The following is a 27872-nucleotide window of genomic DNA, read 5'->3' as shown; positions in this document are numbered from 1 at the left end:
GCCCCCCCCTGTCTGCGGCTATGCCCTCCGCCTCAAATTGCACCCGCTTGTTGATCATGATTGGCACCCCCCTGACTTTGAGTCCAAGTCCGAGTGGAAGACCTGGCTAATCCAGCCCTTCCATAGCCTGGTCTGGTCTGACACTTTCAGATGTGTCTCCTGCAACATAATTACGTCCGCCCTCAGAGCGCGCAAGTGCGCGAACACCCGCGCCCTCTTAACCGGCCCATTCAGTCCCCTGACGTTCCAGGTGATCAGCCTGGTCGGGGGGCACAACCCCCCCCCCCAACGCTGGTCAGCCATAGCCTTTCTCGGGCCTATTTCAAGTCCCTCCCACGTCAGCAGAACAACCCCCCCCCCCCCCCCCCCGCCTAACCACATCCCCCACCCCTGCCATCCACTGGCTGTGATCTCCCCTCCCACCTGACTCCCTTGTCTAGCCAATCTGCTAGCCCGGTGACTTAACACTCTGGCGCCTTCCTGTCTCATTCCCATTGTTTCCCCGTCCTCCTCCCCACTCCCCGGCGCCCCATCCCCCTCTCCAACCCACTGGAGCAAACTCACTGGCACAGGAAGGCATGGACATCAACAAAACAAAAAAAAACAAAAACCAAAAAACCCTCAACCCACATCCTTGGCCCCTCTTGCTGACCGGCCCCCCTTCGTTACCGTGCCGGCTCCAGTGTCCTCCGCGAGCTGCACAGAAAGTATAAATCCGCCCAAAAAGGAAAAAAGAGGAAAAAGAGGAAAAAACAAAAACAAAAGAGAAAAGAAAACCCCCAAACCAATGTCCATGAACAAAGGAAAGAGTCCCAAATGTTCCGCTTGGCACCTTTGACCCAGCAAACCGTTGAACAGCAGCCCAGGCCCATTCGGCGTACCTTCCCACGGTAGACCTCGGGCCCTAATTTGCATCCGTGGGGCCTCTTTTCGGGACCAGCCCCTTATCCCTCACAAAATCCATTGCTTCTTCAGGCTCGGAGAAGTAGTGGTGTTGACCCTGGTGCGTGACCCATAGGCGAGCCGGGAACAGCAGACCAAACTTCACGTGCTTCTTGAACAGCACCTCCTTGACATTGTTAAAGGCTGCTCGCCGCCGAGCCACCTCCTGGCTTAGGTCCTGGTAAATGCGGAGGACACTGTTGTTCCACGTACTGCTCCTGGTGCTCTTTGCCCACCGCAGCACCCGCTCCTTGTCCACGAAGCTGTGGAACCTAATCACCATCGGGCGGAGGGGGGGGGGGGGGGGGGGGGGGGGGGGGGGGGTCTGCCCGGCCGCCCCTGCCTTGCCTGCACTCTGTATGCCCCCTCCAGCTCCGGCGGTCGCGGAAAGGCTTCGGCCCCCATCAGCTGCTTAAACAGGTCTGCTACAAACGCTGCGGCATCAGCTCCCTCAGCCCCCTCCGGGAGGCCGACCATCCTCAGGTTATTCCTGCGGGCTCTATTCTCCAGCTCCTCCACTCTGTCCAGCAGCCTTCTCTGCCGCTCCTTCAGCCCGTCAACTTCTAACGCCGCAACCGTCTGCGCATCCGCCTGCTCCTCCACCGCCTCTCCCAGCTCCTTAACTTTAACATCTTGCGCATCCAGCCTCTGGTTCAGCTGATCCACCGCTTTCTGGATTGGGTCCAAGCTGTCCCGCTTCAGCGCTTCAAAACTGGACTTCATTACCTGGAGCATGTTATCCAGCGCCTGCTGGATTGCTGAGTCCAGGGTCCGTGTGTCCGCCATCTTAGGTTCCAGGTAAGTTTCTTCAGGTCCTTGCCTCTGTCCCTTTTTCTCTTTTTTCTTCTGCCTCCTGGACTCCCGCTGTTCCATGTGCCGCAGCCCGCTCCTCAGCACTTTCGCTGCCGCCTTCCTTCAGGTCCGTGGTCCTGCTATCGCGGGGAATCAGCCCCTAAACGACCGCCGGAGTGAGAGCCTGCTGAATGTGCGGCTCACTCGGGCATCGCCGCCACCGGAAGTCCCTCTACTCTGGGATTTTAATCTCAAACCTACCCACCCTATTGACACCCCTGCACACATTGCTGAAAAAGAACCAAAAATAGGCATGGGGAGCATCACAAGTGGAAGCATTTGCCAGGATAAAATGGCAGTTATTGTCCTCTCAGCTGTTGTCACTACAATCCTTCAAGGTCACTTTTCCTCACATGATCGCCTCCCTATGTGGCATTGGAGCAGGACGATGGCACAGAACGTTGAATAGCATATGCGTCCAGGAGATTGGCTGGTGCAGAGTGCTGCTAAGCCCAAGTAGAGAAAGAAGTATTTGCCGTGATATACATGATGAATAAGTTCCATCAGTATGTGTATGGGTGCCATTTTTTTCTTATCACTGACCATAAGCCTTTGCTGGGCCTTTTCAAGGAGGACAAGGAGATTCCTCCGTTAACCTTGGCCCAGATCCAACGCTGCGTATCACCTGGGAGTACAGATAGCAAACGCAGACCCCCTCAGTCAACTCCCACTGCCTGTGAGTCCCCTTCTCCACCAATAACGGACAAAGTCGTGTTCACTTTGAACTTTATGGGCATTCCGCCTGTGACAACCTGTGGTGAATGTAATTCACACTGTATTGTATAGTATTATGTCCTGGGGGGCTCTGTCTGGAGCCGTTGTGCGGCTCTGCCCATAGGGGGAGATGAGAAGCTTGTACAGGGCTTCACCCTTGGCTCCGCCCATGGCCCCTCCCACTACCAGAAGTATAAAGTGCTGCAGCCGTGTGAGCCTGCCCTCAGTTCTTCTGGCCACAGGCAGGCTCAGTTGTAAGACTATTAAAACCACAGTTTACTTCCAATCGTGTTCCGAGTGAATTGATGGTCACATCACAGCCATGCACATCCGCAAGTGGACTCAGAGAGATTCCATGCAGACAAAACTGTGCCACATCGTCTTGAATGGCAGGTTGCAAGGAAGCCCCATCCTGAGCCCAACCTTATGAAGCAAACAGAGCTGAGCATGGAAGATGGTATCCTCCTGTGGGGAGCACGGGTGGTTGTTCCGCGGCCAGGTTGACGCATGATCCTGTTGGATCTGCATAGTGGACACCCTGGTATCTTGAAGATGCTCAAATGGCGGCCTGATCTCAATGGCGACATCAAGAAAGTGGTAAAACAGTGCTCGGCATGCTAGGAACACCAGAAGCTCCCTGTCGGCTTTGCTCCACCCCAGGAATGGCCAGGGCGCCGCTGCGTGCGCTTACATGCCAACTTCGCTGGGCCATTATTGTGTCCTCATAGACCCAAAGCTTTGACAAAGAGTCATCCAGACTCAAAACGTTAGCTCCATTCTCTCTCCACAGATGCTGTCAGACCTGTGCCGATTGTCCAGCATTTTCTGTTTTTGTTTCAGATTCTAGCTGCTGCAGTAATTAGCTTTAATCTTTATATTGTGCGGTCAGCTTTGAAGCTGAAACTTCATTTTAGATGCACTTTGTTATTTAACAACTTCAAGTCTGAAAGATATTTGTCAGCAGGATGATCAACACGCTTCTCCACCGCCTACCGTGTGAGTAAAAATTGTACAGTAGTTTTCTCTCAGCCAAAAGGACATGAAGTGTACTCTTACTATAACTGGAGAAGTTATTTATAAATAACATGGTGCAGCAGGACTAGAAAAGCCATGCAAAGAGTAAATGGACTGCATGGGTCCTGAGTAGAAGGGATTCATGTTTCTAAAATGCCATTGGAACTTTACTTTTTTGCAGACGGGAGCTAAATATTTTGCAGCGCGAACATGAAAATCTAGCAACAAGCATCGCCCTTGTCACAGCTCCGCAGAATATACAAAAGGATGTTAGCGATTCAGCACAGATAAAGATCTTGATGCAAAGCAAAGAGGAGTATGACTGCCTTGCTGAGCAGGAAAAGAATCTGATTGCTAAGCTTGATGCTCAGGTATGCTTCTGGGAACTTGAATGTGTTCCCTACACATTAATGAAATTGTATTTTGAAGTTTACACAAATATTTGAATCAAAGCATTGGATCAACCATTTAACGGGTGAAACAAAAATATTGTATATTGCACTGGAGCATTGATGCACAATACCATGGATTGATAGGATGGGCTGTTGGAAGTCTGAAACAGAAACAAAATGTTGGAAGTACAGAAAGAAGAGATGAGCATTTTAGACAGAATAACTCTTCTCGTGTGAAGATTCTAAGAAAGGGTCCCACTTGAAATATAAAGTAATTTATCTCCCCAAATATCTTCTTCATAAATGGAGGACAATTTGTTACTGCAAGGCAGGGACAAGCTCTACCCACTCATTGTGCACTACTGACTTTTCACATTTAAAAATGATTCAAATGATGTTTGTTTACAGATTCTGTCTCAGTTAGGTTACCACAGTGAGGAAAAGTAGGACAGGGAGATTTTGTGGTCTATTAGTGCAAAACAACTTATGATCAACTTATCATTGGCAAAGAATGGTCAGACAATCTCACCTAATGCAAGTTGGTTATTGGAGATGGATTTATTATTAAGTTTTTTTGTTGAAAACTGCAAGAGTCATTGCAGTCAGTATCAGCAGGAATAATATTTCCATCATGAAATTATTAGGTTATGAAAAGTATTTATTTAAGGAAACCTGTTCCCAAGCCTCCAATAGTGTGTCTATGAGATATGTGAAGTAGTTTGGGGTGACTGCTTCTTCAAGATCTCACCAGTTCCCCTTGGGATTTTTCTATTCGGCTCCTCATTGTTGTAGGTTGCAATTGCGAAGTTCAAACCACCCCTTTACTGAGTTTAAATTACAAATAAATTAATGCCTTTTTGTTGATTTCTCTTTAATTTTTTTAATGTAGGGGCTGGGCTGATGAGCAGAAAGCTTGTTTCTTCGGTTTCTGCTTTGTTCCTGATTGTTAGCATATGTCCGTGGAGCACAATGGTTAACACTGCTGCCTCACAGTTCCAGGGACCCCGGTTTAATTCCGGCCATGGGTGACTGCGTGGCGTTTGCACGTTCTCCCCAAGTCTCTGTGGGTTTCCTCCTGGTGCTCCGGTTTCCTCCCACAGTCCAAACATATGCAGGTTACGTGGATTGGCTATGCTAAATTGCCCATTAGTGTCCAAAGTGTTAGCTGGGGTCATGGGGGTTACAGGAATAGGATGGGGGAGTGGGCCTAGATGGGGTTGCTTTTTTTGGAGGGTTGTTGCAGACTCAACGGGCCAAATGAAATGAAATGAAATGAAATGAAATGAAAATGAAAATTGCTTATTGTCACGAGTAGGCTTCAATGAAGTTACTGTGAAAAGCCCCTAGTCGCCACATTCCGGCGCCTGTCCAGGGAGGCTGGTACAGGAATCGAACCGTGCTGCTGGCCTGCTTGGTATGCTTTAAAAACCAGCGATTTAGCCCAGTGAGCTAAACCAGCCCCTAGTGTATGGCAACCTTCTGTACTGCAGGAATTCTATGATTCAATGACTCTAAAGTTAAGATACAGGGCAGCAGATGCCTTTGATTCCCTTGTGTGCTGTTCTGAACGAGTTGGAGAGAGTTATAGAACAAAGAGACCTAGGAGTACAGGTTCATAGCTTCTTGAAAGTGGAGTCACAGATTGACAGGTTGGTGACAAGGCATTCGGCATGCTTGGTTTCATTGGTCAGAACATTGAATACAGGAATTGGGGCGTCTTACTGAAGTTGTACAAGACATTAGTAAGGCCACACTTGGAATATTGTGTACAGTCCTGGTCACCTTATTATAGAAAGGATATTATTAAACTAGAAATAGTGCAGAAACGATTTACTAGGATGCTACCGGGACTTGATGGGTTGGGTGATCTTATAGAGGTCTATAAAATAATGAGGGGCATAGAAAAGGTAGATCATCAACATCTTTCCCCAAAGGTAGTGGAGTCTAAAACTAGAGGGCATGGGTTTAAGGTGAGAGGGGAGAGATACAAAAAGGTCAAGAGGGGCAAATGTTTCACACAGAGGGTGGTGAGTGTCTGGAACGAGCAGCCAGAGGCAGTACTAGAGGCGGGTACAATTTTGTCTTTTAAAAAGTATTTAGACAGTTACATGGGGAAGCTGGGTATAGAGGGATATGGGCCAAATGTGAGCAATTGGGACTAGCTTAGTGGTAAAAACTGGGTGGCATGGACAAGTTGGGTCCAAGGGCCTGTTTTCATGCTGTAAACCTCTATTGTCATCTTAACTGAAAGATGTTTGTATGTTGGATTTCATTCACTTATCTTATCAGATTACTGTCTCTCACATTGAACAATGTAAAAAAGGGATTGCTTGATCTTATACATGTATTAGCTAGAAATATTCTCGTTCTGTAGAAAAATGTTGCAGCCATAAAACATGAATACATAAAACACTCATAAATACTTAAAAGCAATTGCACACCAGATATCCTTGTTGTACAGATAAGAGAGCAAGAAGATAAAATTAATAAGCAAAAGATGTCTATTGGAGGATTGAGGAGTGTCCATCAACGACGGAGACATTTGCAAAAACAAATACAGACGTTGGAGAATCAACTGAACTTGGTAGGTTTATGTATATGAGACTTCTAATCAATAAAGTTGTTTTTGAATGATTTTAATGTAGCTAGAAATCAAAAGTTTTGATTATCATCACCCCAAGCAATTCATATGACAAAATGTCAGATGGTGCAAGTGATGCAGATTAAATTTAATATCAATACTGTCTTCTTTCTGTAGTACAGTGGAATAATCAAGTTGGAAAATTAGTCAAATGACAGTGTCATTTTATGAGCTTCCAGATATGCTAATTGTTGGTAGCACACTGCTAGTCTGTTCCAGCTAGAATTTTATGTTTAAAATAACATAGGGTGGGTGGGGGGGATGCAGTAACTGGTAGGCATATGAGTCAATAAGAGTGAAACCAATGTTGGACCCAAAATGGAGTCTCCAGGTAAATGGTTGGGTGCTGCAACCTCCGATACTCTCATGTCCAATGAAGTTAAAATGCTTCCCATGTCTGTGTGGGGCTCACCCCCACAACCCCAAGATGTGCAGGGTAGGTGAATTGACCACGCTAAATTGCCCCTTAATTGAAAAAAAAAAGAATTGGATACTTTAAATAAAAAACATAAGTTAAAATGCTGGTGCGTGGTGCAGATGGAAACGGACGTGCCTTGATTGGTGATCCAAATGACATCCCTAGAAGCTGTCAGTGCCTGGCAACAGTTGTGAGCAAGATTGAATGTTGCTACCTAGAAACAGATATAAGAATAGTTGACCCACTATAAGGAAGATGGAGAGGTCTGATGAACTAAGATATCAGAATCTAGAAGCAGATTGTAACCTGTCCACATTTGAAATGTCATTCTGTCCATGGTTGGATATATATGAGAATGGGATGTGCATTGTAAAGTCTGGACCAAGTACAAATTGAATGAAATCACTCATGGCACATATACTTAAATGTTATGGATGTGGGTTTATTATTTTTTTTAAATAATTTTTATTGAGAAATTTTGATTTTATACAACAATAACGCACCTTAGTAAAATACCGAAAATAACAATAATATTAACAATCATATACATTCGCCCCATCCCCATGAACAACCCAGCATTTTAACAACAACGCAAATTAACACACTATAAAGTTACAGAATAAACACTACAACACTACAATAATGCACCCCCCCCCCCCCCCCCCCCCCCCCCCGGGTTGCTGCTGCTATTGACCCAGTTACCTATCTCTGAGCCAGGAAGTCCAGAAAAGGCTGCCATCGTTTATAGAACCCTTGTATTGATCCTCTCAGGGCAAATTTGACCTTTTCCAATTTTATAAATCCCGCCATGTCACTGATCCAGGTCTCCACGCTTGGGGGCCTTGCATCCTTCCATTGTAACAGAATCCTTCGACGGGCTACTAGGGACGCAAAGGCCAGGACACCGGCCTCTTTCGCCTCCTGCACTCCCGGCTCCACCCCAACCCCAAAAATCGCGAGTCCCCACCCTGGTTTGACCCTGGATCCAACCACCCTCGACACCGTCCCCGCCACCCCCTTCCAGAATTCTTCCAGTGCTGGGCATGCCCAGAACATATGGGCGTGGTTCGCAGGACTCCCCGAACATCTGGTGCACCTGTCCTCACCCCCGAAGAACCTACTCATCCTAGTCCCGGACATATGGGCCCGGTGCAGCACCTTAAATTGGATGAGACTAAGCCTCGCACATGAGGAGGAGGAGTTGACTCTCTCCAAGGCCTCCGCCCAAGTCCCATCCTCTATCTGCTCCCCGAGTTCCTCCTCCCGTTTAGCCTTCAGCTCCTCCACTGACGACTCCTCCACCTCCTGCATTACCTTATAGATGTCAGACACCTTCCCCTCTCCGACCCACACCCCCGAAAGCACTCTGTCCATCGTCCCCTGCGAGGGCAGCAAAGGGAATCCCTCTACCTGTCGCCTAGCAAACGCCTTTACCTGCAGGTATCTGAACATGTTCCCCTGGGGAAGGCCAAATTTATCTTCCAGTTCCCCCAGGCCCGCAAACCTCCCGCCAATAAACAGGTCCCTCAATTTGCTGATGCCCGCCCTTTGCCATCCCCTGAATCCCCCCTCCGTGTTCCCCGGGATGAACCGATGGTTGCCACCCAGTGGAGCCTCCATCGAGCCCCCTGTTTCCCCCCGATGCCGTCTCCACTGTCCCCAGATTCTTAGGGTCGCCGCCACCACCGGGCTCGTGGTAACCCTCTTGGGGGAAAGCGGCAACGGTGCCGTTACCATGGCACCCAGGCTTGTACCTCTACATGACGCCATCTCCATTCTTTTCCACGCCGCCCCTCCCCCCTCCATCACCCATTTACGCACCATTGACACATTGGCTGCCCAATAGTACCCCAGAAGGTTGGGCAGCGCCAGCCCGCCTCTATCCCTTCCTTGCTCCAGGAATACCCTCCTCACTCTCGGAGTCCCATGTGCCCACACAAAGCTCAGAATACTGCCGGTCACTCTCCTAAAGAAGGCCCTGGGGATAAATATGGGCAGGCACTGAAAAAGGAACAAGAACCTTGGAAGCACTGTCATTTTGACGGACTGCACCCTCCCCGCCAACGACAATGGCAGCATGTCCCACCTCCTGAACTCCTCCTCCATCTGATCTACCAGTCTGGTAATATGCTTGTGGAGAGTCCCCCAGTCCCTGGCCACTTGCACCCCCAGGTACCTAAAGCTCTCCCCTGCCCGCCTAAGCGGGAGCCTACCAATTCCTTCCTCCTGGTCTCCAGGGTGATGGATGTGGGTTTATGTCCAAAAACTGATACATGAACATACGAATTAGGAACAGGAATACGACTTTTTACCCCTCGAACCTGCTCCACCATTCAAACATGGCTGATCTGATTTTAAACTTAACTCCATTATCATGCCCTGATTACCTTTCACCCCTTTGCTTATCAAGAACCTATCTACCTCTGCCTTAAAAATGTTCAAAGACTCCACTTCCACCGCCTCTTGAGAAAGAGAATTCCAAAGATTCAAAACACTGCACCCGGGAGAAATCGTGAGGCTGGCGTCAAAAACGGGCGGGTTTGACGCCAGCCTCCGCCCCCCCCCGACCGGGAACCGATTCTGGTCCCCGGTCGGGGCTAGCATCCCGCGGGCGTGAACTCCGGCATCGCGGGCTTAACGAATTTTGTTAAGCCCGCTAGCCAGAGTTTGCGACGGCTGACGCGGCACATGACGTCAGCCGCGCATGCGCGGATTGGAAGACTCCAACCCGCGCATGCGCGGATGACGTCATCACGCATTTGCGTGAAACCCACGCATGCGCGGGCCGGTATGCCCCTCAGCCGCCCCGCGAATGGATACAGCGGGGCGGCGGAAGGATAAAGAGTGCGCGGGGTAAGTACCCGCTGCCCGCGATCGGTGCCCACCGATCGCGGGCCCATGGCACCCTTGGCACGGCCGTGGTACTGCCGTGCTAATCGGTGCCATGGTTCCCCAGATCGCGACTTTACGGCTGTTTTTACGAACGGTCAGACCAGGTGTGTTTGACGTTCCTAAAAACGGTCGTAAAGGGCTGCCTTTACGGCGGGCAGCGATTCGTGTCGGGAGGCGGGCGTGGGGGGGGGGGGAGAATAGCGGGAGGGCGTCAGACCAGCATGGCCGTAAAAATTTACGCCGCCCGCTATTCTCCGCACCGTCGTGAGTGCGGAGAATTGCGCCCCTTATGTTTCTTTTTCCTTTTTCTTTTTAATTTAGAGTACCCAATTCTTTTTTTTTCCAATTAAGGGGCAATTTAGTGTGGCCAATCCACCTACCCTCCACATCTTTGGGTTGTGGGGGCAAAATCCACACAAACACAGGGAGAAAGTGCAAACTCCACAAGGACAATGACCCAGAGCCGGGATCAAATCTGGGACCTCGGCGCCGTGATGCAGCAGTGCTAACCACTGGGCCACAATGCTACCCGAGAATCTTATGTGTTTCAAACAAATCTTTCCTTACTCAATTAAACTCCAGCAGATAAGAGCCTAGCCTGTCCAACTTTTCCTCATGACATCCCGCCAATTCCAGGTATTGGTCCCACAAACCTTCTCTGAACTGCTTCCAACACATTTACATCTTTCGTAAATAAAGAGACCAATATTGTACACAGTGCTCCAGATGAGGTTCCATGGAACACTTCAGGAGTGCCACAGCCCCTTCGATGATCTTCGATCTGTCCTCCTGCATCTCTTTCCTTTGTTGATGGAACTCTTCCTTGATGAAAGCCATCACTGTTCCATCTGGGACTTTCCAACCTGCACTGGCCCTTCCCCCTCCGCCATCTTTCTAATAACTGCTGTGTTACAGATCTCTTCCAGGTCTTTCACCTTCTTCTGCCAGGCTGGTAACCAGCAGACATGCCACACTCAGGGGTAACTTCTCCTCCAATATTTAACTGCACTTTCCCGTCAAACTTTCTCCCATTTTTGGGGAAAAAGAATTCCTTTCTATGCTTTTGAGCAGGAGGTGTGCAACCACTCATACCATGGCAACCATTGCGGAAGGAAGTCCCCATGCTTATATCATCTTTAATCACTTTTCCCTAGCTTTTTGTCCTTCCTAAATGTCACATAGCTCTCAACATTCTAGTCCCAATCTATGTCATCCTGTCTCTGTGATGGCTATTAGATTGCACTTATTTATCTCCATTTGCACTTTCAGTTCATTTGTTTTGTTTTGAATGCTTTGTGCATTCAGATACACAACCTGAAGTTTTGCCCTTTTATTATTTTAGTGACCTTTAGCTTTATCTGCTGACTTACTGTTAGATTGGTATACTCTGCCCTTTACCTGCTACAGCCTATTTCATTTCACATGTTACTACTTTCCTTTCATGCCTTGTCTCTGCTCTTTGCTGTATCACATCTTCCCAAATTTGATCCCCTACTCCCATTATTTTCCAGGAAGAAATAGTGAAAAATAGTAGATTATCTGCAACAACTATGCAAATTATGTCTTTCCTAAAGGCAAACTATCACACAGTATTAATCTATGTAAGAAATATTTAGCTACCACATATAATTACCTACCATATATTTAGTCACCAAGAAATCCAATCGGGAATTCAGAAGAAACATATTTCCACAAACAGTGGTGAGAATGTGGAACTCACTACCACAGGGAGTGCTTCAAGTAAATAGTATAAAATAATTTGCAAGGAAACTGGACAAGCATTTGAGAGAGAAGGGTGTCATGAGAGAGTACCTTTACGAAATGGGTGTTTAGAATGAAAATGAAAACGAAAATGAAATGAAAAATATCTGTAGTGGATGTACCTTTAAGAAATGAGTGTATCAGTGATGTCAGACTGTGGGTGGAGCTGGGCTGTCTGTGCTTTTACTTTCACTTTAGGTTGTTTGCTACAGGGTGTGTTTAGTTTTGTTTTAGATTTGGAAAAGCTGCAATCACAGCAAGATGTGTATAAACCTCTGCAAGCTTATGAATGTTCATTTGGCGATTTCAACATGGTAACTGTTCTCAGTACTGAAGTTAAACCTGATGTCTTTCTGTAAAGAGGGTTCTTTTTGTCTTAAGGATATTGCAAGGAAAGGTTAAGAGTTACTTAGAGAGTACTGTATTTTTGGGGCGATTTATTGGTGTTGATAGTTGTTAAGATGTTTACTGTGGGTTTATAAAGTGTTAACTGGTTTCATAAATAAACAGTATTCTAATATAAAAGTAGTGTAGATTTCTGTTGCATCACACCTGCAGAGTAGGGCCGTGTGCTCCCCATGACCACAATCTATTCAAAGTTGTGGGTCAGGTGAACTCCATGATACACTTTGCGGCTCTCTAAACCCTGGCCCATAACAAGGGAATAGAAAATTATGCAGCTCCAGGGTCCCAGGTTCGATTCACGGCTGGGTCACTGTCTGTGTGGAGTCTGCACGTCCTCCCCGTGTGTGCGTGGGTTTCCTCCGGGTGCTCCGGTTTCCTCCCACAGTCCAAAGATGTGCGGGGTTAGGTGGATTGGCCATGCTAAATTGCCCGTAGTGTAAGGTTAATGGGGGATTGTTGGGATACGGGTTACGTGGGTTACGTGGGTTTAAATAGGGTGATCATTGCTCGGCACAACATCGAGGGCCGAAGGGCCTGTTCTGTGCTGTACTGTTCTATATGTTCTATGATGGTAGATTTTGATAAACAAAGATAGGAAATGGCTTGAGTGGAGCATAAACACCAGCATGGACTCGTTGGGCTGAATGGCCTGTTTCTGTGCTATTTATCGTTTATAAAATTTTGCTACTTGCTCATACAAAGTCTTCATACAACCCTACAGTTCTTTTATTGCATTGACTTCTAGTGGCGGCGATGTGGCGAGCAGTCACACACACGGTGGCTCCTGCCAGTGTACTTTGTTTCTGTCCCTTTTTGCCTAGTTTATTCTTTGGAGGAAATTGGTGTAGTTTCATGGAATAAGGTCTCCTCATATGAGTAATGTCTGTAAATATGATCCAAGTCAGAAGTTGGACAAAGGATCATTGTCAGACTCAGAAGTTACTCGAGCCTCAGCAGGGGGGAACATGACGGACACATCTGCTGTGTCATTGGCACCTCAGTGGTCAACTGAGACATTGAGCGTGATCTTCTGGCCCCGTTACACTTGCGCTCAAGCGTGACGCAGCCGGTGATTCGTGGGAGAGCCATAAACAGGAACCGCGCCAGGCGGCAAATAGATTGTGATGCAACCAGACTGCTCCCAGAGGCGAATTCAGAATCTCGCCATAGCATGATGATAATCCTATTATCACCACTTAAGGCCCATTTCCATACCTACCCTGCACATCTTTGGGTTGTGGGGGTGAGACCCATGCAGACACGGGAGAAGGTGCAAACTCCACATGAACAGTGACCCGTGGCTGGGATTGAACCGGGTCCTCGGTGCCGTGAGGCGGCAGTGCAAACCACTGCACCACCATGCCGCCCCAAGTCATCAGAATATACCAAGATGTTGGGCAGAGTTGGCAAGAAAGAGTGAGGCTTTTAAGAAGGCCAAGGCCGCACTGTACAAGAGCAACGTGAGGTTTGGTGTGGTGTACCCGACTTGGTGACTTTCAAAGACAGAAACTATTAATTTTATGTGCCGGAGGATGCAAATGAGTTTGTCAAGAAGCACGGACTGGGGGTGAACTAAAATGCTTACGGACTATGAAGTTTGTTGTTTGTTCATTGTCAAGTTCATCTGTATTTGTATTTTTTGTAGGATTTTTAGAATGTGGGAGAGGGCTTGGGGTTGTGACTGGACTTGTTGGGTGCTTTTTCTGGACGAAGTTGGGGTTTGTATATTGTGGTTAGCACTGCTGCATCACAGCGTCAGGGGCCCAGCCTTGGGAGACTGTGTTTGTGGAGTTTGCACCTTCGCCCCATGTCTACATGGGTTTCCTCCGGGTGCTCCGGTTTCCTCCCACAGTCCAAGATTCGCAGATTAGGTGGATTGGTGATGATAAATTGCCCTATAGTGTCCAGGGATGTGCAGGTTAGGTGGGGTTACTGGGATAGGGTGGGGGAGTGGGCCTAGTTGGGGTGCTCTTTCAGAGGGTCGGTGCAGACTCGATGAGCTGAGTGGCCTCCTTCTGCAGTGTAGGGATTCTATGATTCTATTAAAGAATCTTTCAGACTTCCGGTGGCGGCCATGGAGGAGTAGGTCGCACATTTGGTAGCTCCCGCTTGTGACGGACTTTTTGGACCTTTTCTCGCATTTCTTTTCGGAATTTCACTGGATAAATCGGAGAGTGAGACAGTGAGGAGCAATCCCCCACCAGTGTATGGAGAGCTGGACTAGAAGTTGCCGTAAGGAGACATAATCAAGCAAGGAAGACGCGGGTAGAGCCAGCAGCGCAGGAAAGCATGGCAGAGACACAGGACCCTCGGCAGGTGGCACAGTGGTCGATGGTACAGCTGGTGAAGTTCTTTTAAGAATGCTTCGCTAAGCTAAAGAAAGGCACGCTGGACCCGACTAAGGCATCATTGGATCGGGTGGAGCAGGGTCTCGAAATCCACGAACGGGCGATTCAGGTGGAGAAATAGGATGTCTGCCACCATGGGCAGGTGCTACTAGGTTAGCTAGGGTAGCTAATTCACAGAAGCACAGTGGGGGGCGAGCAGGTGATAAGTTTGATATGGGGGGTTGGGTTTTTGGTGCTGTTACTAGGGGAGGGAGGAGGGAGCTGCTCTGCTGACAGGGGAGGAACTGTTACTCGGGGACAAGTGGGAGGTTGAGGACGGCGGATGTCCGAGGACAGGCTCAAGGAGGCGAGAGATGCGAGCTGGAGGCTGGCCTAAGAAGGATAATGGCTAGTCAACGGGGTGGGGGTGGTGGGGGGTGTGTGGCAGGTATTCTTCTCCCCCCCCCCCCCCGAGTAGACTGATTACTTGGAACGTCAGAGGACTATACGGGCAGGTAAAGAGGGCTTGCGTGTTCGCCCATCTGAGGGGATTGAAGGCCGACGTGGCAATGTTACAAGAGACACACCTAAAGGTTAGATCAGACCAGATTGAGGAAGGGGTGGGTTGGACATGTATTCCATTCGGTACTGGACTCTAAGGCCGGGGGGGGGGGGGGGGGGGGGGGGGGGGGGGGTTGCGATCCTGATTAACAAATGGGTGGCATTTGAGGCAGGGAGAATTGTGGCAGATACGGGGGGCAGGTACATAATGGTGAGTGGGAAGCTTGAGCAGATGCGGGTGGTACGTGTGAATGTATATGCTCCAAACCAGGATGATGTGGAATTTATGAGGCGGGTATTAGGTAAGATCCCAGGCCTAGAGTCGCATAATTTGATCATGGGGGGAGATTTCAACACAGTCATTGATCCAGGATTGGACCGGTCTAAATCTAGGACAGGGAGGGTACCAGTCATGGCGAAGGAACTAAAGAGGTTTATGGAGCAGATGGGGGCGGGGTAGACCCATGGAGGTTTGGACGGCCAAGAAGGAAGGAATTTTCTTTTTTCTCCCATGTCCACAAGGTATATTCTCGGATCGACATTTTTATCCTGAGCAGGGCTCTACTGCCGGGGGTGGTGGATACCGAGTATTCGGCAATCACGGTGTCGGATCATGCCACACATTGGGTGAATCTATCAGTCAGTATGGAAAGAGGGCAGCACCCATTATGAAGGTTGGATTTGGGACTATTAGAGGATGAGGCGGTCTGTGGGCAGATGAGCAAGTCCATCCAAAGTTATCTGGAAATTAATGATATGGGCGAAGTCTCGGCAGTGGGAACTGTGTGGGAAGCTCTGAAGACAGTGGTTCGAGGGGAACTAATTTTGATATGAGCCCATAGAGAAAAGGTGGAACAAGCAGAGAGGGACAAGTTGGTTGGGGAGATACTCCGGGTGGATAGGAGGTATTCGGAAGCCCCAGACGTGGGGTTACTGAAGGAGTGGCAGAGGTTACAGGTGGAGTTTGGGAAGGCGGTGGAACAACTGAGGAAGGCAAAGGGAGCGGTATACGAGTATGGGGAAAAGGTAAGCAGAATGTTAGTGCACCAGCTTAAGAAAAGGGAGGCGGCCAGGGAAATAGGGAGAGTAAAGAACGGAGGTGGGAAGGCGGTCCTGGAACTAGTGGGGGTGAATGAGGTGTTGAAGGATTTCTACAGTAATTTATACGAATCGGAACCCCCGGTTGGGCTTGAGGGGATGAGGCAGTTCCTGGGTCAGTTGAGGATCCCGAGGGTGGAGGAGCAACTGGTGGAAGGGCTTGGAGCCCCAATTGAAATTTAGGGAATAATGGAGGGGCTGAAGGGCATGCAGTCGGGGAAGGCCCCGGGGCTGGACGGCTACCCGGTGGAATTCTACAAGAAGTTCTCGGAGATATTGGGCCCACTGCAGGTGAGGACATTTAATGAGGCAAGGGGGAGTCCTTCCCCCAACAATGTCGCAGGCCTTGATTTCTCTTATTCTGAAACGGGAGAAGGACCCTGAACAATGTGGGTCATACAGGCCAATTACCTATTGAATGTGGACGCCAAACATTTGGCTAAGATACTGGCCACAAGGATAGAGAACTGCGTGCCGCGGGTGATAGGGGAAGACCAGACGGGGTTTGTAAAGGGCTGGCAACTCACGGCCAATGTTGGAAGCCTCTTAAATTTTATTATGATGGCCTCAGGGGGGGGGGGGGGGGGGGGGGGGGGGGGGGGAGGAATGGAGGTGGTGTTTGCGATCGATGCGGAGAAGGATTTTGATCGGGTGGAGTGGAATTATTTGTGGGAGGTGTTGGGAAGTTTCGGGTTTGGTCAGGGCTTCATTGACTGGGTGCGGTTGCTGGATCAAGCACCAGTAGCAAGTGTGCGCACAAATCAGTAGATGTCAGGCTATTTTAAACTGCACCGAGGGACAAGGCAAGGGTGTCCCCTCTCCCTGCTGCTGTTTGTTCTGGACATAGAGCCATTGGCTGTGGCAGTAAGAGCTTCTAGGAACTGGAAACAGCTGGTTCAGGGGGTGGAACACCTGGTCTTGCTCTACGTGGATGACTTGCTCCTCTACATTTCGGACCCGTTAGGGAATTTAGCAGGTTTTCGGGGTATAAATTGAACATGGGAAAAAGTGAGATCTTTGCGATCCAGGCGAGAGGGCAGGAGAGGAGACTGGGAGATCTGTCGTTTAGAATGGTAGGAAGGAGTTTTCACTATCTGGGAATCCAGGTGGCTCGGGAATGGGAGACATTACACAAATTAAACCTGTCCTGGCTTGTAGAACAAATGAAGGAGGACTTTAAGAGATGTGACACGCTCCCGCTATCACTGGCGGGGAGGGTACAGACCGTGAAAATGACGGTCCTCCCGAGATTCATGTTTGTCTTTCAGTGCCTCCCCATCTTCATCGCGAGGGCCTTTTTAAAACGGGTGAATAAGGTGATCTCGGGCTTCGTGTGGGCGGGTAAAACCCCGCGAGTGAAGAAAGCATTGTTGGAGCGTAGTCGGGGGGGGGGGGGGGGGGGGGGTTGGCACTGCTGAACTTTTGTAACTACTACTGGGCGGCCAATATAGCCATGATTAGGAAGTGGATAGGGGGGGGGTGGTCGGCATGGAAACGAGTAGAGGCGGCATTGTGTAAGAACACAAGTTTGGGGGCACTGATAATGGCTCCTCTTCCGTTCTCGCCGGCCCGATATTCCATAAGCCCGGTGGTAGTAGCGGCTCTGAGAATCTGGGGGCAGTGGTGGAAATACAGAAGAGAGGAGGGAGCATCGGTTTGGGCCCCGATATACAACAACCATCGCTTTGTTCCTGGTAGATTGGATGGTGGGTTCCGGGGATGGCAGAGAGCAGGAATTGTGAAGATGGGAGATCTATTTGTAGACGGGAGCTTCTCTTGCTTGAAGTCTTTAGACGAGAAATTTGAATTGCCAGCAGGGAATGGGTTTAGATATCTGCAGATACGGGATCTTTTGAGAAGGCAGGTTTCCGACTTTCCCGCTCCTGTCACCGTGGGGTATACAGGACAGGGTAGTTTCCAGAGCAGGGGTGGGAGTGGGGAATGTATCAGATATCTACCAAGTACTTATGGAGGCGGAGGAAACTCCGATAGAGGAACTAAAGGGTAAGTGGGAAGATGAACTAGGGGAAGAGATAGAGGCAGGTCTGTTGGCAGATGCCTTAGGCAGGGTTAACACATCTGATGCACGATCAATTACACAAAGACTTGAGTTGGATACAACTGAGGCTTTATTGCTCTAAGATGTGTGGCCTCCCACAGCAGCTGGCGAAATGGCTGCAGCATGGAGGACACACATATTTATACTCCGCCTACTGGGCGGACCAGCAGGCAGGGACTACCAGCTTATCTGTAGTACAGGTCCTACCATACATCCTCTAATAGAGGTGCAACAGTGGTTTACCACATTCACCTCCTGTTAAAATTGAGTCCGGCGAGAGTAGAACTATATACAACAAATGGTTTTTACATTTACAATATCCATTAGAGAGAAAAAAAAGTGTCTTTTGAAGTCCAGTGGACCAGTTAGAGGTTTAACCGGTCCGGGGCCTTGATGTGCCGCTGGGAGTGACGTAGTGGTGGTGGCGATGTCGATGCTGGTCTGATGTCCGGTGACTCCGGGAACGTGCCAAAATCCTCTTCATCCTCGGGCGTGGGCAGGGGGAGGACGGATGGTCCTGGGGGGGTTGCTGCTGGGAGCGCCAGAGGAGGGGAGGGTGGCGCCAGGCCGGGGGGGTGTGTGTGTGTGGAACCTGCTGGTGCCAGGTCCCTGAGGGAGCCAGTATCTTGGCGGTAGTAGGCATACTGGGGGTTTGCATGGAGCAATTGCACCTTCTCCACCAATGGGTCCGCCTTGTGGAGTCGGACGTGCCTACGGAGTAGGACGGGTCCTGGAGCTGGGAGCCAAGTCGGGAGCGACACTCCGGATGTGGACTTCCTGGGGAAGGCAAAAAGACGTTCATGGGGTGTATTGTTAGTGGCGGTGCATAGTAGTGACCGAATGGAGTGTAGTGCATCAGGGAAGAGCTCCTGCCAGTGGGAGGCCGGGAGTTTCCTGAACCATAGTTGGACGGCCCTCCATACTGTCCCATTCTCCCTCTCTAACTGTCCGTTTCCCCGGGGGTTGTAGCGTCATTCTGCTGGAGGCGATACCCCTGCTGAGCTGGAACTGACGCAGCTCATCACTCATGAAGGAGGATCCCCTGTCACTGTGGATGTAGGCGTGGAAATCGAAGAGCGAAGATCGTGTTGAGGGCTTTGATATCAGTGGCAGGCGTCATATTGGGGCATGGGATGGCGAAGGGGAATCTGGAGTACTCATTGACCACACTGAGAAAATACATGTTACGGTCGGTGGAGGGGAGGGGCCCTTTGAAATCCACGCTGAGGCGCTAAAAGGGGCGGGAGGCCTTCACCAGGCACGCACGGTCCAGCTAGTAGAAGTGCGGCTTGCACTCCGCACAGACCTGGCAGTCCCTGGTGATTGTCCGTACTTCCTCGACGGAGTAGGGCAGATTGCGGGCCTTTATGAAACGGTACAACCATGTGACTCCCAGGTGTCAAAGGCTGTCGTGCAGGGTCCGGAGTCGGTCTACTTGTGCGCTGGCACATGTACCTCGGGATAGGGCGTCTGGGGGCTCGTTGAGCTTACCGGGGCGATACAAAATCTCGTAATTGCAGGTGGAGAGCTCGATCCTCCACCTCAAGATCTTATCATTCTCGATCTTGCCCCGCTGTGTGTTATTGAACATGAAGGCTACCGACCGTTGGTCAGTGAGGAGAGTGAATCTCCTGCTGGCCAGGTAATGCCTCCAATGCCCCACAGCTTCAATGATAGCTTGGGCCTCTTTTTCGACGGATGAGTGCCAAATTTATGAGGCATGAAGGGTGCGGGAAAAGAATGCCATGGGTCTGCCTGCCTGATTGAGCATGGCGGCTAGGGCGACGCCTGAAGCGTCGCTCTCTACTTGAAAGGGCAGTGTCTTGTCTACTGCGTGGATCCCGGCATTGGCGATATCGGCTCTGATACGGGCGAAGGCCTGTTGTGCCTTGGCTGTCAGGGGAAAATGGGTTGACTGTACGAGTGGGCGGGCCTTGTCCGCATAGTTTGGGACCCACTGAGCGTAGTACGTAAAGAACCCCAGGCAGCGTTTGAGGGCTTTGGGGCAGTGGGGGAGGGGGAGCTCCATGAGGGGGCGCATGCGGTCGGGATCGGGTCCCAGAACTCCGTTCTGGACCACATAGCCGAGGATGCCTAAGCGGGTCGTGCTAAGCACGCACTTCTCCTTGTTGTAGGTGAGGTTTAGGAGAGTGACAGTTGAAGTGTTGGGCAGTGTAGACTTGTGAAGCTAACATATGCCACCAACACTGAAGAAGGTTCAACTCTATTTTATTAACTACTTATAAAATAATAGACAAACGAGAACTGTGGGTTGAAACAATGCTAGTTTAACTAGAGACCTGTGCCTGTCCGCACCAGTTGAATCTCTCAGCACGTGTTGTGAGTCTGTACTAAACTTGATGAGCTCTTGTGCTTCTGAGAGGCAGCATCCAGAATGAGCGGGAAAAGTGATGCCCTCTGCCTTTATAGTGCGTGTGTTCTAACTGGTGATTGGCTGCGGTGTTTGTGCATGTTGACTGGTCCTAGTGTATGTCCCTCAGTATGTGTCTGCACCATGATATACTGGTGTATATTATGACAACAGTTTGGGGAAATTTGGCAAGATTGGCGTCGTGGTCCTGCTGATCATGGCCGCAGATGGTGACGTTGTCTAGGTACGGAAAGGTGGCCCGCAAACCGTACAGTACCCCCGGATCGGCACGGAATGGGATCCGGAGGCAAGGGAATTCTTTGGTTGGCGGGGTGTACTGCGAGGGAGCAGCGCCTTACTGTATCCGGGTGGATGAAGCTTTCGGTGCTCCCAGAGTCCAACAGGCAAAAGGTCGCGTGTCCATTGATTTTAACGCTGGTCGATGCGGTGGCCAGGTTATGCGGACGCAACTGGTCGATGGTCATTGAGGTGAGTCGTGGTCAGTTGTCACTGGTGTCGGATGATGGGGAGCCCGGGGGCATAGGTCCTGGAACGCTGGCGGTGCCCATGTGCCGTGGGGGAGACAAAATGGCGGCACCTGAAGATCTAGAGGAGGACAAAATGGCGGCGCCCATGGTCCGCACGTGGCGGGGGTTGAACAAGACGGTGGCGCCCATGGGTCGCACGTGTTGCTCGGAGGGGAAGATGGCGGCGCCCACTGGCCGCGCTTAGTTTGAGGGGGAAAAGATGGCGGTGCCCACTTGGCGCGCGTGGTCTGAGGGGGAGAAGATGGCGGCGCCCATTCGTCGTAAACGAGGGGAGTGGGGGTGATAACGGCGACTGCACGGGCCTGGCACACCAAGGCGAAGTGCCCCTTCTTGCCGCAAGCCTTACAACGGGCAACGCGGGCTGGGAAGCGTTGGCGGGGGTGTTTCTGCTGGCCGCAAAAGTAATATCGGGGACTCCCGGGGTTCGCTGGCTGGCGCGTGGTGCAGGTATATTGACTGGGTAAGGCCCCTTCTGGGGCGGCCGTCTGTGGGGTCCAGGATGTGTAGGAGGGGTAGGCCGCACGGCTGGGGGGTGTAGGCCTGAATGTTGTGCGAGGCGACCGTCATAGTGAGCACTAGTTTCTTTGTCTCTGCTAGGTCGAGCGTGGCCCCTTCTAACAGTCGCTGGCGTATGAGGTCCAAACCAATAAGGTGGTTTGAATGTTCATAGAACATAGAACATAGAACACTACAGCGCCCTACGGGCCCTTCGGCCCTCGATGTTGCGCCGACCTGTGAAACCATCTGAAGCCTATCTGACCTACACTATTCCATTTGCATCCATATGTCTATCCAGTGACCACTTAAATGCCCTTAAAGTTGGCGAGTCTACTACTATTGCAGGCAGGGCGTTCCACACCCCTACTACTCTCTGAGTAAAGAAACTGCCTCTGACATCTGTCCTATATCTATCACCCCTCAATTTAAAGCTATGTCCCCTCGTGTTGGTCTCCTCCTGCACAAATCTAGACTCTCATTTCATTGTAATTATTGCCAATACACTTATCCATGCTTTAGTTTAAATTTGTCAATGTCTTCCTTGCCAGCATTTGTTCCTGCAACATGAATAAACTCAACATAAAGTCAAACTTATGAGGAGACGGAGGCGCAGTGGTATTGTCGCTGGACTGGTAATCCAGAGACCCAGGATAATGATCTGGGGACTGTTATAACCTGCCCAGCTCCTATTGGCTGGGGCAATTGGTTACCCCATGACTCTTGAGCTCCCCCATTGAGGGGGGTGGGGCAATCGTTAGCAGCGCAGCTGTATAAATAGAGCTGGCCAGTGTGAACTACTGGCCCTGTGTACGTAGTGCTGGAAATAAAAAAAATTATTTTTGACTCCACAAACCCATGCTTGATTCTTTGTGGCTCTCTCAAAAGGGACCCAGTTTCGAATCCCACCATGGCAGGTGGTGGAATTTAAATTCAATAAAATATTTGGAATTAGAAGTGTAATGGTGACCGCAAAACCGTTGTCTATTGTCCACCTGGTTCACTAATGTCCTTTAGGGAAGGAAATCTGCCATCCTTACCCTTGGTCTGGCCTACATGTGACTCCAGACCCACAGAAATGTGGTTGACTCTTAAATGCCCTCTGAAATGGCCAAGCAAGCCACTCAGTTGTATTCAACCACTACAAAAACACAAAAGCGGACCATCCGGCATCGACCCTGGCACCAGAAATGACAATGGCAAACCCAGCCCTGTTGACCCTGCAAAGGCCTCCTTACTAACATCTGGGGGCTTGTGCCAAACTTGGGGGAGCTGCCTCACAGAGTAGTCAAGCAACCTGACATAGTCATACTCACAATATCATACCTCACAGATAATGTCCCGGACACCACTATCACCATTTCTGAGTATGTTCTGTCTCACTGGCAGGACATACCCAGCAGTTGTGGTGGCATGTGGTATATAGTCAGGAGGGTGTTACCCTGGGAGTTCTCAACATCGACTCTGGACCCCATGAAGTCTCATGTCTTCAGGTTAAACATGGGCAAGGAAACCTCCTGCTGATTACCATGAACCAGCAAATATCTGCTGATGAATCAGTACTCCTTCATGTTGAGCACCACTTGGAGGAAGCACTGAGGGTGACAAGGATGCAGAATATCCTTTGGGTGGTGGATTTCAATGCCCATCATTCAAGAGTAGCTCAGTAGTGCCACCACAGGCTGAGGTGACCAGGTCTTAAACAACATAGCTGCCAGACTGGGACTGCAACACGTGGTGAGAGAACCAACAAGAGGAAAAAACATACTTGACCTCATCCTCACCAATCTGCCTGCTGCAGATGCATCTGTCCATGACTGTATCGGTAGAAATGACCACCACACAGTTCTTGTGGAGACAAAGTTCCATCTGCACATTGAAGATACCCTCCATTGTGTTGTGTGGCACTACAGCCGTGCTAAATGGGATAGACTTTGAACAGATCTAGCAACTCAAGACCGGATATCCATGAGGCGCTGTGGGCTATCAGCAGCAGCAGAATTGTATTCAACCACAACCTGCAACCCCATGGCCCGGCATATCCCCCACTCTATCATTATCACTAAGCCAGGGGGTCAACCCTGGTTCAATGAGGAGAGCATGCCAGGAGCAACATCAGGCATACTGAAAAATTAGGTGTCAACTTGGTGAAGCTACAACACAGGACTACTTGTGTGCCAAACAGCATAAGCAGCAAGTAATAGACAGAGCTAAGCGAATACACAACAAACGCATCAGATCTAAGCTCGGCAGTCCTGCCACATCCAGCCGTGAATGGTGGTGGACAATTAAACAACTCACTGGAGGAGGCAGTTCCACAAATTTCCCCATCCTCCATGATGGAGGAGCCCAGCACATATGTGCAAAAGGCAAGGCTGAGGCATTCGCAATTGCCGAGTGGATGACCCATCTTGGTCTCCTCCGGAGATCTCCAGCATCACAAATGTCAGTTTTTCACCAATACGATTCATTCCACATGATATCAAGAAACGGCTGAAGGCACTAGATATTACAAAGGCTATGGGTCCTGACAATATTCTGGCAACCGTACTGAAGACATGCTCCAGAACATGCCGCACTAGCCAAGCTGTTCCAGTACAGCTATAACACCGGCATCTACCTGGCAATGGGAAAATTGCCCGAGTGTGTTCTATACAGAAGAAACAGGACAAGTCTAACTCAGCTAATTACCGCCCTATCAGTCTACTATCCATCTCCATCTTCAGCAAAGTGATGTAAGGAGTCATCAACATTGGGATAATGCGGCACTTACTCAGCAGATGGGTTTGGGTTCGGCCAGGGTCATTTCAGCTCCTGACCCCATTACAGCCTTGGTCCAAACATAGACAAAAGAGCTGGTGAGGAGTGAATGACTGCCCTTGACATCAAGGCAGCATTTGACTGAGTATGGAATCAAGGAGCCCTAGCTAAACTGGAGTCAGTGGGAATCGGGGAAAACTCTCCGCAGGTCGGGGTCATACCTGGCACAAATTAAGATGGTTTTGGTGGTTGGAGGTCAACCATCTCAGCGCCAGGACATCACTGCAGGCATTCTTCAGGATAGTGTCCTTGGCCCAACCATCTTCAACTGCTTCATCAATGACGTCCCTTCCATCGTAAGGTCAGAAGTAGGGATGTTTGCGGATGACTGCACAATGTGCAGCACCATTCATTACTTCTCTGATAATGAAGCAGTCTATGTCCAAATGCAGCAAGATCAGGACAAATACCCAGGCTTGGGCCGACAAGTGGTAAGTTACATTCGAGCCATGTAAGTGCCAGTCAATGACCATCTCCTACAAGAGAGGATCTAACCATCGTCCCTTGACATTCAATGGTTACCATCGCTGAATCTCCCACAGTCAACATCCTGAGGGTTACCATTGATCAGAAACTGAACTGGACTAGCCATATTAATACTGTGGCTACCAGGGCAGGTCAAAGGCTAGGAATCCGGTGGCAAGTAACTCACCTCCTGAACACCCCCCCCCCCCCCCCCCCCCCCCCCTCCAAAAAAGCCTGTTGATCATCTACAAGGCACAAGCCAGGAGTGTGATGGAATACTCTCAACTTGCCTGGATGAGTGCAGCTCCAACAACACTCAAGTCACTCAACACCATTCAGGACAAAGCAAACCGCTTATTTGCCACCCTTTCCGCAAACATTCACACCCTCCACCACCAATGAACAGTGACAGCCATGTGTACCAGCCATGTGTACCAACTCACCACGGTTCCTTAGATAGCACCTTCCAAACCCACGACCACTATCATATAAAAGGACAAGAGCAGCAGATACCTTGGAACTCCACAACCTGCAGGTTCCCCTCCAAATCACTCACCACCCTGACTTGGAAATATATCACTGCTTCTTCACTGTCGCTGGAATTCTCTAACAGCACTGTGGTTATATCTAAACCTCAGGAACTGCAACAGTTCAAGAGGCAACTCACCACCACCTTCTGAAGGACAACTAGAAATGCACAATAAATGCTGGCCTTACCAGTAATGCCCACATCCCACAAACAAGTTTAAAGTTGTTCATGCCCAGCCCCATCTAATTTGTGCTCACCCACCACTGATCCTCACTGGCTGACATGTGTTTCTTGTACCCCAGAACATTGAATTTAAAATCCTCATCTCCAATTCCTCTTCCATTCTGACAGCAGCCCTAACTTTTGCTGCTTTTTGTTCTCTTTCACACTATTTGCTGCTCCAACTTGGATCTTTTGTGCACCACTTCTCTTCTTTGCCCCACCATTCATGGGAGAAGGTCAAATGGCCTTAACCTAACTCCTTAGAATTTCATCCCTGAACCCACTCCACTTCTCTTTGAGGTCATAATGGTCTCTCAAAACCACCATGTGAGCAATTGATCAATCAACTCTCCTCCCCAGTTCAGCACCAATTTGAAAAAGAAAAATGCCCTTTATGTAGTGCATTGGGACTTTCTTTTATGTTGAACTTAATCTATAAATAGAACCCTTGTTATTGTGTTGTTTGCTCCTGCTGACCTGTGCTGCACTCTACTGAATCCCCACACCCAGATCAGAACCTCACAAAATTATGCTTAAGTATGCATAAATATAAAATGAGAAAATGTCCCATATTTTGACAACATTAGCAAACTGTCAAAGTGTTACTGACTAGAATTGTAAGGATATTAAATGACATAAAAACACAAAACATTTTACACTCCAAGGAATAATCATAAAAATTCAGTCAGTGTTTAATATGTTTCCTTATATAAATCAAATCAAATGGGGAATTAAGCCTAGGTAGGGTGCTGTATCGGAGCAAGGGCTGATGCAGACCCGATAGGCTGAATGGCCTCCTTCTGCACCGTAGGGATTCTATGAAATGAGGCCAATGCAACTACCATTTTAAAAACTGCCTTATTTTTCTCATCTTGAACTTTGCACTCTTTTTTTCCCCAGTCAACTATAAAGTTTAACACAATTCTGACTGAAAACCGGAAGCTTCGTGAAGAAATCAATATCCTGAGGGTTAATAAAGAAATTTATACCAAGCTGTACAATAAGCTCAGTACGAAACTACAAGAACAAAAAAAAATAATGAAAGAAATTGTTGAGGAATCTGTGCAAGCTTATGACCAACGGTGAGCACTGATCTAACCAATAGCAGATTACAAAGCAAGTGAAACTTTTGTTTTAGATAAGCGTGCTGAATTTTGTGGAAGTGCATGGATTTTTAAATAGCTGTTCAGTCATGGAATACTGAAGTGTTATTCATTCTTTCAAGCGTCAATACATAAAGGGGTGGGATTCTCCGACCCCCCGCTGGGTCGGAGAACCGCTGGGGCCGGCGTCAATCCTGCCCCCGCCGTGTCCCGAAGTCTCCGGAACTGGAGATTCGGTGGGGGAGGGAATTGCGCCGCGCCAGTCGCCCCCCCCCCCCTCCCCGGCGATTCTCCAGCCCGCGATGGGCCGAAGTCCCGCCGCTGTCATGCTGGTCCCGCCGGCATAGATCAAACCTCCTACCTTACAGGCGGGACCAGGCAGCGCGAGTGGGCTCCGGGGTCCTGGGGGGGCGCGGGGCGATCTGGCCCCAGGGTGTGCCCCCACGATGGCCTGGCCCGTGATCGGGGCCCACCGATCGGCGAGCGATCCCCACCGATCGACGAGGAGGCCTGTGCTTTGGGGGCACTCTTTTCCTTCCGCCTTCGCCATGGTCTTCACGATGGCGGAGGCGGAAGTGACCCTACCCTGCGCATGCGCGGGGATGAAGTCAGCAGCTGCTGACGTCCGGCACATGCGCGGACTTCCGCCGGCCGGCGAAGTTCCTTCGGCCCCGGCTGGTGTGGTGCCAAAGGCCGTTCCCACCAGCCGGTGGAGCGCCAACCACTCTGGTGCAGGCCTAGCCCCTCAATGTTAGGGCTTGGCCCCTAAAGGTGCAGAGTCTTCTGCACCTTTTGGGGCGGCCCGACGCCGAAGTCGTTCACGCCACTCCATCGCGCCGGGACTCCCCGCCCCGCTGGGTAGGGGAGAATCCCGGCCAAGGTTTCACAGCTGGTTCAATGCTGAAATTATAAATTTGGCAAATGGTGGCAGGCTGAATAATGTTTACACCACGTTCAATTTCTGGCCTGGTCATAGTTTCAGTCAGTAAAGCAGTTCACAAGATGAAAATTCAAGAATGGAGACAGATTGTATACCTTGTGTTGCCCTATTATGTATTTTCTTTTCTTTTCATGTACTAAATGATCTGTTTGAGCTGCACGCAGAAAAATACTTTTCACTGTACCTCGGTACACGTGACAATAAACAAATCCATCCAGATTGTTCATGAACAGAGATGAAATGATAAAAAAATTACATTTAGAATATTGTTTTGAAGGATCTACCCAGATGCAAATATTTTAC

At 49.6% G+C, this 27872-nt stretch overlaps 1 protein-coding gene across 7 annotated transcripts in view; it reads left to right on the top strand.

The window, feature by feature from the left end:
• The window catches only part of LOC119960015 (coiled-coil domain-containing protein 63-like), a 174205-nt gene that overhangs the window by 87481 nt on the left and 58852 nt on the right, over positions 1 to 27872 (top strand). For all 7 annotated transcript variants that reach the window (XM_038788089.1, XM_038788127.1, XM_038788186.1 and 4 more), the window contains 3 exons: positions 3704 to 3893; positions 6376 to 6498; positions 26427 to 26608. In XM_038788089.1, coding sequence (XP_038644017.1) covers positions 3704 to 3893; positions 6376 to 6498; positions 26427 to 26608 — 495 coding nt within the window. The remainder of the gene's footprint in view (positions 1 to 3703; positions 3894 to 6375; positions 6499 to 26426; positions 26609 to 27872) is intronic.

This window comes from Scyliorhinus canicula, chromosome 1 (assembly GCF_902713615.1).
Source record: "Scyliorhinus canicula chromosome 1, sScyCan1.1, whole genome shotgun sequence".
Taxonomy (NCBI): domain Eukaryota; kingdom Metazoa; phylum Chordata; class Chondrichthyes; order Carcharhiniformes; family Scyliorhinidae; genus Scyliorhinus; species Scyliorhinus canicula.
This window is presented reverse-complemented; position numbering and strand designations above follow the sequence as displayed.